This window comes from Anarhichas minor, unplaced genomic scaffold (genome assembly GCF_050575085.1).
Source record: "Anarhichas minor isolate MPS153535 unplaced genomic scaffold, ASM5057508v1 ptg000021l, whole genome shotgun sequence".
NCBI lineage: Eukaryota > Metazoa > Chordata > Actinopteri > Perciformes > Anarhichadidae > Anarhichas > Anarhichas minor.
Window position 1 is genome coordinate 7,051,717 of NW_027466467.1, and position 14,183 is coordinate 7,065,899.

A 14,183-nucleotide genomic window follows, 5' to 3' on the forward strand; every position below is an offset into this window, starting at 1 on the left:
CAGATTGAGCCCCATGACATTAACAAGTGACGTTACGTAACGTTTTCTTATTTAACTTTTGACATACCTTATCTTTGAATTCAATTGCGAGTGCTAACGCTGCTTTTTAATTGTCCTTTGCATGGCTAAAAATATTGTCGAGCTGAACTTTTGAAATCTCAGTTTCCTAACCGGTCTCTATGCGACCAGATTATAAACGTTACACACGGCAACGGTTATCATGGAGACGTCGCTGCACCAACGGCAGAGAGAGAGAGAGCGCGAGAGAGAGAGAGAGCGCGAGAGCGAGAGAGAGAGCAACAGATTATGAAGACAATGTGTGAACGCAATAAGAAAAACACTAACAGAGTAATTGCTCAGGGTCTCTTCTGATATAAATATTAATTCAAACCATACCCAGTCCAACTAGTCCTCTAATTTAAACAGCTGGATAACTGCTGGATGAAAGCATTTGAATCTGGAAGCATCTGCCACGCAGATATGGATAAATTAAGGGACCGGAGAGTCACTGAGGAGGTAAAGTGTGGCTGGGATCATGAGGACCAGGGGGTCAGAGGTGACTACATCACTGTACAACACTGAACAAATTGCTTTACAGTGGAGACAACGAACACAGGTCAAATAGAGTGACTTGATATGGATGCTATGGATACTGCAATACTGTGTAGCGGTCATTACTCAGTGTAGGCCCGTTTAAACGTTTAGCAAGAGGCCTTCTGCTTCATTGGCTTCTTCTCAATAGAGTTCAGTCTCAAAACAATGACATCACCAGGAAGCCTAAACCAAATGAAAGACTTCCCTAAGGGTCTGAATAACCCACATCTAATAAAGACATTATCATATCAGAGTGGTCTCAACACTCAAAGCATCCTGACCACAGGAATTTATTAATCATCAACACATGTTCAATGGTATTGATTAAATCAGTGAGGAGATCCGGGGCCAGAGAGGTTGCAAAGAAAAGCCCACGAGAACCACAAGTCTCTGATGAGGTGGTGGTCCTCAAAACATGGTCGCCGCCTACCAATGTTTGGTTGGCAGTACTGAAGCCATCTCTGGAGCCAGGAGCCCACCGTGGCGATGGGACTAGATTGAACAGATGTGCCCAGCAGCTCTGGGTGAGTGGAACTGATTAAATCCTAACAAGCTTTGTTACAGCTTTGATCCACCCAGTACTCGTCCTTTTCTCACTTCCCGCTCTAACGGTCCAGCAGTAGATATATATGCTGACATGAAAGGTCTGGCTCAACATCAACCGTTAAAGAACATCAATATTAGTCACTTACATAATCACTCAGATGTATAATCCATCCTCTCCCCTATTCATCCTCAAATCATTATATTATTTATCCACTTCTCATCCTCCCTCTGCCCTACTTTGACAGTATTGGGATGTTGTGAGGGTCATGGCTCTGTGAATATAACTCCAATTTTACGCTAATGACATCAGCATGTGCCGCAAACTTTAGCTCCTCCTGAGGGCCAGATGTTGGCTGATGGGATCAAACACTGGCTATCCCCCTCTTACTGTCACATTGTTGGGCAAGCCAGGAGGGTTTAGCAGTTGCGCATATTCCCGCATACCTCCAGCAGAAACCCACAATCCAACCACAATTGCAGGCACACCCTTACATCGCAGGGTGATTTTAATTTTGCATTTGCACACAGGAATGGAAACATACAAAGGCATGCTGTGGTTTCCAGTAGAGGCTCATTACATTTTCTTGAGAATAGACTGATGTTTTTGTTTAATTTCATCAGAAAACTGTGAAAAACATGCAGGGATCATTAGAGCATCAGAGCTATAAAGTCTTCCTCGTGACTTACACATCGACACTATGGAACTACCAGGACCAAATAGAGCTCCTGGACACATTGTGTGAATAATTTAAACCTCACACTTACAACCTAATACACGTCGCTGCACCCCATTTTCAAAGCACTTTTTTCCCTTTTAAAGAGCATCTGAGCGACAGCACAGATGCGACAGGTGTCAGTTCAAAGATGGACCGTAACCGTCGCGAGGGCAGCAATGCTCACGTTAACATCACAGTGTTTTGTGGCAGTGCATTTTACAAGAGCAAAGCAGATACCAGCAACATACCTATGAGGCCGCCTCCATGCAGATGTGGTATTTGACTTTGCCCAGTCATATGAAGTATTGTTGTTTAAGGGTGACCCTTGTGCCTGGCCATACATTGAAGTTTCTGTCATGGCTTGGATGACTCACAGGTGGACTCTTGGCATGCCAATAAAAACGTGTTTAATGAGCAAAGGAGGGCCTCAAATAAAGCAAAGTGGCCAGACATGAGAGACAGACTGGAACCCTGTGGCCCAGGACCTCAAACAGCTGCATTTGATTTTTTTTTCTTCTCTCATTTGCTACATTTGTTAGTGTGACTTTTAGGAAGAGAACCAAAGTCAGACAACACAGGTCGTAGAAATATTGAGCCCTGACAGAGAATTTCAGTGATGTAAAGTTAAAGAACTAAAGCTGCTTGTGTGAATTTATTATTGTTGTGGCTTTCTGCATCTAACCGACGTTGAACTCCAATGACTGTCCAGTATTTATCCCATCTTCATCGTGCTGACCTCCGACCCCCAGCACACTTAATGGTATTTTTTCGGCTAGTTTATCCTCGTGTCAAACTACAGTTCCTTTGAATCCATTGAAGTTCTTTGAGACAGTTAAAATAAAATGTTATGTAAGCCAAGTCACTATCTTTTATCTAAGTGGGTGTGCGAATATGAGCTGGAAGAATAAGAAAGCAGTGAATGGAATCTGTAACACATGTGTGTGTGTGTGTGTGTGTGTGATTGTTTTTGTGGTAACAAACCAGTGTGTCTACTGGCATTCCAGTTTGTTTACGTGGGTGGGCGATGGAAAGCCAAGAACGATGTATCAAGAAATTGTGTCTGTGCTTGTGAATGTGCATGCTTGTACATGTGTTTGTGTGTCAGAGAGACAATGTTTTTATGTGAGCGAGTTGGTGACGCACAAGAGTACATTTTGGTCTTGTTAGTTGATGACATCATAAACAGATATAAAGAAGTCAGACAGTCGGGGACACACGACTGAGGGGAGCAGTAGTATAGGAGTGTGTGTTTGTAAGTGTGCTTGTGGGCGGGAGATTCATTTGTTGTCCAATAATAAACAGGAGTTGAAGCTATCAATAAGTCACCACCGCTCAGCTGAAGTCTCCTCAAGTAAACCACTCTTTAATATTTCTGAAATTCCTCCTCGTTAAGCATTAATAAAGAATAAATGGAAACCGTTCTGCCTAGTTTCCACTTACACGTACACACAATTACACACACAAGCTAACAAGATGCACACATTAGTGGTTTGGCAAGCTGCCTGAGAGCTTCACTGAGGCCTCATCTGGCATCTATCAGTTTCTGGTCTGACAGCTTAATCTGTGTCATTCATCCTCTTACATCAAAGAGGCAACATGCTGTTTAAACCCATCATGCTCGCACACTCACACAAATTAGAGGTGCGAACAGACTTTGAACCGTCTCTTTGTGCATATTTTAAAAAAAAAACACATCGATTACCGTGCTCACAGTGATAATAAATTAAAGCAATAGAACAACTCAAACGATCCTAAAGAAATACAGTCCTCTTGGTTTTGTTGGACTTGAACTGTAGGCCTTTGTTGTTAACCTATCGCCTTGACCTTTAAACTTCAAACTATGTCAACTGACTGGCTTTGGGGAAGAGTTTCAGAAATTGCTGTATGACTTTAAGTGCAACTGTCTAAACTGGAATTTCTTGGCTCTACGGTATATATAAGACATCAGTACTGTGTACTTTAGATTTTTTAAAGCTACGAGTCTTCCTCCAAACAAGATAATTACCTCTGACCTCAGTGCTTACCTCAAGTACCTCCTATTAACCATTGCACTTACTGGTGGCTCTTGTGGCCAGTGGATAACGTCATATTGGGGCCTACTGTGTGCCGTTATAGTCTCCATAACAACAATTCCATAACAAACTGCGACACGTAAAGTAGACTGTTATATAAACTTCATCGTTCCAAATGAACACACGCTAACTGAATAGACGTTCTATTTGGAAAAACAAATCCGAGCGTGACCATGTTGGCTAAATGCAGTAAAGTCATGTAAGGAAGCAGCTTAATCCTCTTCATCCGTGGATGAATATATGAGCTGACATGTAGAACACAAGGACCGAGAGAAGACACGGAGGGAGATGGAGAATTGTGGAGTGACACCATGTGCTCCACAACACAAGAAGCCTGGAGAAACACTGGAGATTATAAGGGCGGGCAAGGGGGAGTCCCCGTTCGTCTGACCCCAGCTCTCTAACCCCTGTAAATGAGAGAAAGAGGAGTAATTAGAGAGGCAGTCACGCGGCAGGTAGGAGATCTCTGTGACCTTTCCTGGCTGGTATTTGACCTCTCCCAGCTGGGGGCCAGGATAAATATACATCCTGTACATCGAGAGAATGCATTCGCCGAGAGGTACTGAAAGAAAAAATGAGATGACATTCTTCTCTCGGCACTTAGAATGAAACACTTGTCATTGACTGCTGTGGGGATTCTGTTGTTCATCCTCCTTGATACGCTCACGTTCTAAACAAGCACTTTATTTGATGTGGGCGGCTCTGCATTCCTATATCACAGAAAATTACCCTTAATTACAACTTAGTCAATTAAGAATGCAATGTGTTTATTTGCATTTTTAAAGGCGAAATGAGCAACCAAACTTAGCTTACTTGCACTTGAACCAGCTGCTCTTAAAATGTTTTATGGCTCTGCTGCAAACCTTGGCCTCAAACCTCAGTGACGTGAATTCATAAATACAGTACGAACTTCTGCAAGAACCAACCTGATTCTGTCAGTGGAAGCAAAACCACAGCTGGACCACACTGAAGATTTCCCTCTATGTTTTATCCATTACAAATGCACACAGGTCCTCCCATCCTGCAACCATGTGAAAAGATGTTAAACTCATTTCCGTGTGTCCCATCGATCCAGAACTGACTCCAAATCAGCACAAGGCAGCCATAAACTATGTCTGCATGCCACTAACACAACCAGATAACAGCTAATCCCTCATAAATGGCATTACCCTAATCTCCCATAAAGCTAATCTTATCATATACTGCACCACTGGAGTGTGACGAAAGGAGAAACTGTGAGATGCCAGAAGATGGAGAGCCTCCAGGTTTTATTGTGTGGAGGCTTGTGAGACGCTGTAGCTGGTGTTACGAGTGGAGATCAGGAGGACAGAGAGATGAAAGGAGAGACTAGCGAGGGGTGAACAAAGACAAATGTACTACTGGAGTTGAGAGACTGTGGAAAAGGAAATGAAAACTTTAAGATACATTTAAAATCAACACAGATGGATGAATGTCAGATTAATAGGGTTTGATGACTGGGACAAAGTGATGACGTGAGTAACCCACTGCTGGCTGTTCATAAACATCATATTGTATTTTCTGTCAGAGCAAACATTGCCCATATGGCATTCCTTGGTAATTTTGTTTTCACTCTCCATTCGTGGGGAAAAGCAAGCAGGCGGGTCTGTAAAGAATTTGCATGGTATTAAAGACATTTATGGAAACCAATCCAATTCTGAGCGCCATTCCAATGTTCTGAGCCCCATTTGAAGCTGAGCCATAAAACTGAAGCGACATGGTGTTTATTCTCTAAGGGAGGGAACATAGCAAAATACTCAAGATTTCCTGATGTGTGTTGTTAAAATGAATTTAAAATGAATGACTGTCATATATCAGACCATGTGTTCACTATCCAGGGCTATAATGAATAATGGCAGAGTAATCTATCCAATCTATCCAGACAGATGGGAGAAAGACCCTTTTCATGTTCAAGTCATTTGCATTAAACTCCAAGCTGTCACATTCTTTTGGTGCCACAATGCCCCATCAAGCTGCAAATACTGCACTGAGGACTATTTTTGTCTCTCTTCTCAGGTTTCTTCCTGCTAGACTTCAAAGAGACCTGTAAATTGGAATCACTACAGCTGAAAAACAGAATAGCAGAAGCAGATAAACAAATTTCCTCGGTCCATTACGAGGCCCTGGTTAGTGGAGGGACCTGGCTTAGCTGGCTGTGCGGCTGGTTCACATTAACTGCGTTGACGAGCCCCGTCTGTCCTCCTCTGCACACGATTTTTTCGCAGAATCCCAAATGGATGAAAGTCGGCCAGAGTTGAGAAAAAATACATCTTCTCCATCCAGGGTAGTTTTGGTTTAGCGTTGTTGCGGTACAACGTCCTCACCGTGTGTGTGTGCGTGCGTGTGTGTGGGCGGGGAGGACCATGGATAAATAGAGCGCACACTCCTCTCCTGTGCGTAAACGCGCAGAGCGCTGGAACTCGCTGCGACTCGGAACTCTCAGATCGACTGTGAATTAATTAAAACATATACGTTTATTAATTAGCCTAGTATTGGATACATCATTTTCATCGTTTAGACACTTTTTGTTGCGCAAAATGGATGACGACAAACCTCTATCAAATCTTAATTAAGTAACATTTCGTTGTTACGTCAAATATGGAGCGTTCATTCTTGGACTGACCAATGATCCATCCCGTCCATCTTTGGCTGCATTGGGGGCGCAGAATCCACTTCTGTCAGAGAGACGCACTAGCTGTTACTGAGGATGCATTGAACTTTATGAAGGATTTTTTTCGCCCCCACATTGTTCCCAGAAGGATACCGGGAAAATACTCATTGGAATCATCTGTACGCTTTGCGCATTGCGTAATTGGCAAGAAAATGCGCTTTGGCCGTTTGTCAGGCTGTACATAATGTTGGGACCAATCTCTGCTGGAAGGTGTTTGTCACACCATTTATGTTGTAAACGCAGCAGAAACAAGGATGAGAGTGCCTAATGTGCTTGGGAGAGATGCTTGGCATCAGATGCTGGTGGCGCTTTGTTGGCTGTTTTTGGCTCTAACGAGGAGTGGAGCAGGTGAGGTGCATCATCATCATATCTGTTGCTCCTCTTTCTCTAAGTCCTGCATCAGTGTGGCTGAACTTTTCGTTTTTATGGTTAGGCTATGTTATTGATTGGGCAGACCGTATGATAACTCAGCATGCGTTACATTGCTATGAAATTGATGACCTAATGATGTCTTACATGAGTTCTTCATTGTGTTTGCTTAAGTTTCGCTGACCCAAAAGTAAAGTAAAGGCCATATACCTATTAGCCTACCTGCATGATTGTGTCTTGCCATTGCATGTAACGTGATAGTTTTAATGCTAATGAGGAAAGAGCGGGATTGTGTTTCACATCAGAGCAAGCAGCAGTGGCACAGTGGTCAGGCAAATTAAATATTCATGACAAACACAATGAGGAGGTTTTGTCCATGTTGTCAGTGCTGGAAAGTGCTTGTTCTTTTTTGAAGATGTTTCTGTCACCAGCTATACTGTAAAAGCAGTGATCTGAATACCTGTTTGTGTTCTGCTGCCTCTCCATCCCCCTCTGTGTCAGTCTCCAGATGTGTGGACCATGCATGTAGCCCACCAATCGGGAACTTGGCTCGTGGCAGGACCCTCTTCACCCACTCAAGCTGCTGTGGGAACAGCTCCTTCCACCACAGTCCTTGCCCAAATCCTCCAGCGAACCCCCACCTCCCCTGCCCCGAGGACACCCACCCATCTGCTCACATGACTGACGACCCTTTCTTGCATCCGGATACCTGGTGGGCATCAGGTGCGGGCACCGCCAACCAGCAGCAGCAGGATGAGATCCGGTTGGACCTGGAAGCACACTTCTGTCTGTCCCATGTAGTTTTGGTGTTCAGGTCACCGCGGCCTGCTGCCATGGCCATTGAGCGTTCCGCTGACTTTGGAAAGACCTGGGAAGCTCTTAAGCTATTTGCGCACAATTGCAGCATGGAGTTTGGTTTGCCTGATGATTTTACTCAGCCAGGCTCTTTGTGTACATCCCGTTATACCAGCCCTACACCCTGCAGCGGGGGGGAGGTAAGAGAATATGCACAAAGATGCAGCGTATTTTCTTTTGGCATATCCACAATGTTTGATTCAGTGCTGATTGGTGCTCTCCTTCCAGGTAATAATACGGACACTTGACCCCAGCAGTGTTAAAAGACTGGACCCTTACAGTCCAGAGGCCCTCGTCCGCCTCACGCTCACTAATCTCCGCATCAGACTGCTAAAAGCTCAGACGTGTCCTGCACCTCTAAATCCCCCTGCGGAGTTGACAAGCCCCACAGCCTCAGCTCTGAATTCAACATCCACCAGAGAAAGCCCAGCTTCGGCACCTTATGCTATTTATACTTTACTGGCCAGAGGGACCTGCCTGTGCCATGGACATGCGGAGTACTGTGTACCATACAACAGGAGTCAAGACACAAGACAGGACAGTAACATGGTGAGTGGATTTGTCCTGTGTGTGTAGGTACATGAAAAGTAAAAGAACGGCTATAAAAGAAAAACCATCGCGAGAGAAAGTGTGTCTATCAGTTTTTGCACTCGCCTGTTTTCTATTGCAGTCTTGTATAACACACATGTCAGGAAGTTAGGTCCAGATGTACAATGTACTTACTGATGGAAAATTTGCCAGTGATTTTCTCTTTACACCACCTGCCTGGATCTATTGTATAGCTCTCCCCAGACTGCAGGTGTTTGTAACATTTGCTAGTGTAGGTGAAGTAACTGAGCAGAACAAGATGCGTTTTTTTCCAGGTGCCTGGTAGGTGCCTATGTACTCACCACACAGCGGGGGATCACTGTGAGAAGTGTGCCCCGCTCTACAACGATCGTCCCTGGAGGTCTGCCAACCCATGCCAGAGTAAGTGACCACAAACAGGACTGCACGATACTCATCTTGCTGAGAAAGAAAAGGCCAGAGAAGAGCTTTAAAGTGAATTAAATACTCATTTATTTTTTAAGGCACCACATAGCAGTGTTTCAAATACATACTCAAGACGTTTTTAGAAGAGCAATGATTTTCATACTTTTTCAAGACGTTTCATGTTTAGATCAGACCCCAGACATACAAACAAAAACATGTTAAAGGGTCTTTTTAAGACCTATTCAGAGATGGCCTCATATTGCTCATCACATGTGGTCAGTGCACCTTCGCTTCTGGCTGCTTGAACCCTGGTTTACCTTTCCAGTCTACTCTTTACATTTATTTCTGTATTGTCAATGTCAGCACAGGATGCAAATCATTTCTACAACACTAGATATATAGTTGCCTATAGTATACAAGTACGCTACATAGACAAAACAGACTTTTGATTCACTTGTCACCCAGTTTAGTTAGGGAAAGGCCTTCGGTTAATTAGGGAAACACCTAACACCTGTTAGGGAATCAGCGCTAGGCCTAATGTTCCCTTTCTCTCTTCTCCCCTCCCTGGTGTCCTCACTGACATCACACACACACCGCTGTGTGACTTCAGAGTGCCAGTGTCACGGTCACGCAGATAGCTGCCACTTCTCTCAGCGGGCGTGGCTTGCCTCCGGTGGCACCAGTGGGGGCGTTTGTGATGACTGCAGACACAACACTGTCGGGCGCAGGTGCAAGCGCTGTCGCCCCGGCCACCACCGCCACCCATTGCCCCTCAACTCCCCCCACGCCTGCACACGTAAGAGACTCAGAACTGGGGGCGGGGGGGGGGGGGGGCTTCACTTGCTCTGGCGTGGGATTGGCTAATGTGTTTTCAGACAGACAGAAAAGCAAAATAAAGGTTTAATGGTTGATTTGACCCCTGTGGGATGTTTGTGGATGAAATTAAAAGGAATCATAATGTTGTAGAGCTCCATCTGCTGGCATATGTTTGTAAATAAAATAAGAGAAATAAAAACAAATGTTTGAGCAGCATACACAACGGTATCTGTGTCTCTGTTCCTCAGGCTGCTGGTGTGATCCACAGGGCTCTTTGCCTACTCGTCCAGGAGAGGAGGGACCCTGGTGCCACCCTAGAAGCGGGCAGTGCCACTGCAAATCTGGTGTAGGCAGCAAGAGCTGCAGCCACTGCCTGCCTGGCTATTGGGGTTTTGGAGAGGAGGGCTGTAAACGCTGCACATGCCCTCACAGCTGTGATCCAACCACTGGGCAGTGTCTGGACAGGTTAGCCATGTATGCTTAATTCAACCAAATCATTTTCACCTGAACACAGAACCTAAAATGTAACTACATGTGGTTAATTAACAACGAGCTAGTAACTATTAACAATGAACCTTAACCCGATGAGTTCAATTCCACTTTTGCAGCTCCTCAAATAATCAGGTGTTCAATGTGCCCATTGGTGGAAAAATCCCTGATCTGGATCACATGTTCACGATAGAAGAAGAGGTACAGTGGTCGAAGGAGCTTGCGGTCTCTGCTCTGCATTACACAGGTGAGTAGTACTTTGACGTTCATCTGCATTGCAAGGCTTAAAATTGTGGAATCCTGCAGTGTAATTATGGAGATATAAGTGGATTGGCATATAACTCAACATCTGTACACAGGAAAGTGTAGCTGCAAGGAGAAAAAGCTGAGAAGTGTGTCTGACCTCTGTAAGATCAAATATGATTATGGTAAGAAATGATGAGCAATTGTCACTTGTTTAATAAGGTGTTATCCATACTTGCTTTAAAATACTGTCTCTGTCTTGTCGTTTTTATTGTGTGGTCATGACAGTGATCAAGGCCAGTGTGCTGTCTGCTCACGACAAAGGCAGCCACGCAGAAGTGCAGGTCAAAGTTCGCAAAGTCCTTCGATCAGGCAATGTGGCACTCTACTTAGGGACCATCAGCATCTATCCTCTGTCCTGGACCAGCCGCGGCTGCACCTGTCCTATTCTAAACCCAGGTAAGGAGAGTTCGAAGCAGTACAAAGAAAATTAATTTGTGATGTGGTACCCGAAGCACCGCACTGGTCAGTTCAAAGTTTTCTTGAAGAGACTTTCAGCATTAAAAGATGAATATTTAAGGTGAACAAACATTGACACAAAAGTTACAAAAATATCGAGCGAACACCAAAGAGATAGATTTGTAATAAGATTAGGTCAATTACAATGTCTTACATTCTTCCACCAGGTATGGAGTACCTGCTGGCAGGCCCAGAGGAGGCCGGGACAGGCCGTCTACTGGTCACCATGCAGAGTGTGGTGGTCCCATGGACACCCCGACTCGGACTAATTATATCAGAGGGTCTGAGGAATGGATGTACATGAATAGAGATCCAAAAAAAGCAGAACTGGCTTCAGAGGATTTCTTAAGGAAATTTCAGACTGTGGACAATTCAGAAAAAAGACTGAAAGTCGCTGGACAATATGCTGCGTCATCAGGAGGACGTTATCAAAGAGTCAAACTCATGATCGTTCTCGCTCAGAACATTGAAGAAAGGTACTCACAACGTGCGAGTGTGCAACACAAAAGACAAATGAATTCCTGGATTTGTTAAGATCGGAGTCCAACAAATATCTTCTTCAATGTCTTTAAGTTGTTATCATACAGAAAATATAGGAAGCACAAAACCCTTGAGCTTTAGCTCTTTGAATGTCTAGTTGGGTTGCATTACTTGTATTTAAAACTTTTGTTATAAATGGTAAATATAATACATTTTGAAAATAATTTGGAGTCAATGAAATTAAACTATAAATTACTAATATACAGGCAATATAATGAGATAAGTTAAAGCTGTAAATATGATGGTGTGGTTCTGTCTTATTGTCGTCAACTTGTAAATATTCTGGGCAACTTCAGAGAGAAAATCTCAGACTTTCAACGTGTAAAGATGAACATTACTGACATACGAGGGCATTTGTGCCTCAAGAACAAACGGAAAAGTTAAATTGAAATAGTTTGATTATAGTTTTAATCTGGACATGTCTGAGAAATATCGATCAAGTCTTTTAAGGCCTGAATGTCAGTGAATAGTGACCACAGCATCCAACTGCAGACTCTACACAGAAGACAACAAGAACATTTACACAGTGACAGTTGAATGTGCCAAAACAACACTTTGGTCTAGAACAGATACAGTCAATTAGGAAATATGACGACCGTTGTTCATATGCGGTGAGATGAGACCCCTGAAGTTTCTACAAGATGCCAAAAAACACAACTAAAAACATCTCAGAAGCCGAAACAGTAGCCTTGTTTTCTTACCAATTACCTGCTTGTTGGTCTCTCAAATGATGCAAAGCAAAGAGATTAACGTCACAGTAAGAGTCAAAACTGTGAATTCCTAAGAAAGGCGGAACATTGCTCAAATAACAAAAATCCAGTGATTACGGTTTAGATCTGTCAAACAACACACATATTGAATGCTAACAAACAAGCTATTCTGATTGACACGCAGTAAATTAAATTCCAATTGCATATAAAGTCTTTCAACTGATGTCCCTGCAGTGAACAGCTTGGCCAGCTGTCATTAAATCATATTATTCAATGTTTTTTGATTGTTCAGCAAACAAAGCAGCCTAAACTCTTGTAGAAACGCTACGTTTCTCTGCCGTCACAAAGTCCTTCTCCGATGGCCTGTAACTATCGCCCACGGGTGTCACAGCTCTGACGTGGAGAGTCAGTTATGCTGGGCAGTGCTTGCACACAGAAGCCCGGGTGACCGGCCTTAGCTGGCGGTCTGGTTGTCTGTGAGTGACGGGCTGTCAGGCGAGACAGCAGACTCGGATGTTGAGGCGGCTGTGGTAGAGTCAGTTTCAGGGGGTAAGGCGGAGCCCTCGGTCGGGTCGGTGGAGACGGAACCAGAGCCGGACTCTGCTTGGGAGGAGCTTTCTTTGTCTTCATCCTGAGGATAGAGCTCGGGGTACCTCTGCATGCACTCTTGCATGTTGCGGAAGTTGTCGATGCACTCGGAGCCCTTCACCTCTTCCGTACTGTAGTGGAAGCAGGAAAAGGCCTCTTTGAACTGAGAGCCGCACGGTCCGCTGGCCATGCCGCCCAGGCACGGACAGTTCCAGTTGACGTCACCATTCGGCAGGATCAGACCTGAAGAAACAGGATCAAGTTAGAATACCTTTATGGAGGTAAGGAATGTTTGACAGTCAGGCCCACTGTTTCCACTAAACGACTAACCCTGCTCCTCATAAGGATCATTGGGGTCATCTGCAATGAGCTCAGCGTTGCTGGGAGCCTCGTGGTCCTCCTTGGTCACAAAGATGATGCGGTCTTTACCTTCATTGACAAAAAACACAAGCAAGGAAAACATCATGGGTTACAGACAAGCAGAAGACCTGGGGTACTTCTCAAGTCTCTTAATTGTCGTTTCCTCGCTCCTCGATCCTCGCTTGAACCGGAAGTTCAAGTTGAGTTTTATCATTTATCGTTGAGTCATCAGAAACAGACGTCGCTTCACGTGACGCAACTGAGGAAAGGACGTCTCATGTATCTTAAAACATATTTCCTCGTTCCTCTCTCCTCGAATGGTTTCCTCCATGCGTCCCTGGTGGGAGGGACTAAGACGCAAGGAAAGGACGCAAGCGAAGGAAACGGGGATGCAATTAAGAGACTTGAGAAGTACCCTTGGTCCTGGAGAATATAGCTGTACTATTTGGTTGACAGTGACCCCTAACAGCGCACTTTGACAGTAGCTCTTCGACTTAACCTGCTCCAACAGGACGGTCAGGACCAGAGCTAACCGGTTCTCCCAATTTGCGACTTGACGTTACGTTAAATAAGAGCAGCGAACAGTGTTACTATGTCATCACAATGCCAGAGCCTATCATAAACATGCCTGTACTGCTTTCCTCGTCGCTAGCCATGTAGCTAACCTACTGTACGTTAGCCTAGCATGGTGGCTCGCTCGATGACATTGGACGTCATGGAGTTGAAAAATTGACATTACCCTCCTGCTTGCAGTACGACATTCCTTCCGGTGCTTTTGTCCGTCGCCCGCTGCGGTAAAAGATGACCAGTGTGAGAGGAATTTAAGGCTACTTGGCAACTGCAAGGATCTCATTTGACAAGCTAAGCGGCGTCCGACAGCCCCGTTACACCTCTGACCCTCCGGTCACATGTGGGCGCACCGTAATGACGTCACAAGGTCCTTTAAAAAAGAAAATGATATATATATATACGTATGAACACAAGAACTACCTTAAAACAGGTTGTAAATATTTTCTATTTAATTCATACTACAAGACATGTATAGGTGTTTATATATATATCATTCTTTAAAAAAAGTGAAATAGAAATTATTTTTAAAAAAAAA

General features: G+C 44.2%; 2 protein-coding genes across 2 annotated transcripts; one reads left to right on the forward strand and one right to left on the reverse strand.

Moving 5' to 3' along the window:
* Positions 1-480: 480 nt before the first annotated feature.
* On the forward strand, positions 481-11,184 carry LOC142955010 (netrin-4). The gene is made up of 11 exons (XM_076096393.1): positions 481-556; positions 6,828-6,965; positions 7,488-7,981; positions 8,070-8,390; positions 8,705-8,810; positions 9,424-9,609; positions 9,878-10,094; positions 10,238-10,365; positions 10,478-10,546; positions 10,650-10,820; positions 11,048-11,184. Exons 1-11 carry the CDS (start codon positions 481-483, stop codon positions 11,182-11,184), a joined length of 2,043 nt encoding a protein of 680 aa, XP_075952508.1.
* Positions 11,185-11,811: 627 nt separating this feature from the next.
* On the reverse strand, positions 11,812-13,992 carry chchd4a (coiled-coil-helix-coiled-coil-helix domain containing 4a). The gene is made up of 3 exons (XM_076095984.1): positions 13,818-13,992; positions 13,049-13,147; positions 11,812-12,961 (listed from the first exon to the last, which is right to left on the reverse strand). The coding sequence occupies exons 1-3, from the start codon at positions 13,837-13,839 to the stop codon at positions 12,585-12,587; spliced, it is 498 nt and encodes a 165-aa protein (XP_075952099.1). The 5' UTR covers positions 13,840-13,992; the 3' UTR covers positions 11,812-12,584.
* Between the last annotated feature and the right edge of the window lie 191 nt (positions 13,993-14,183).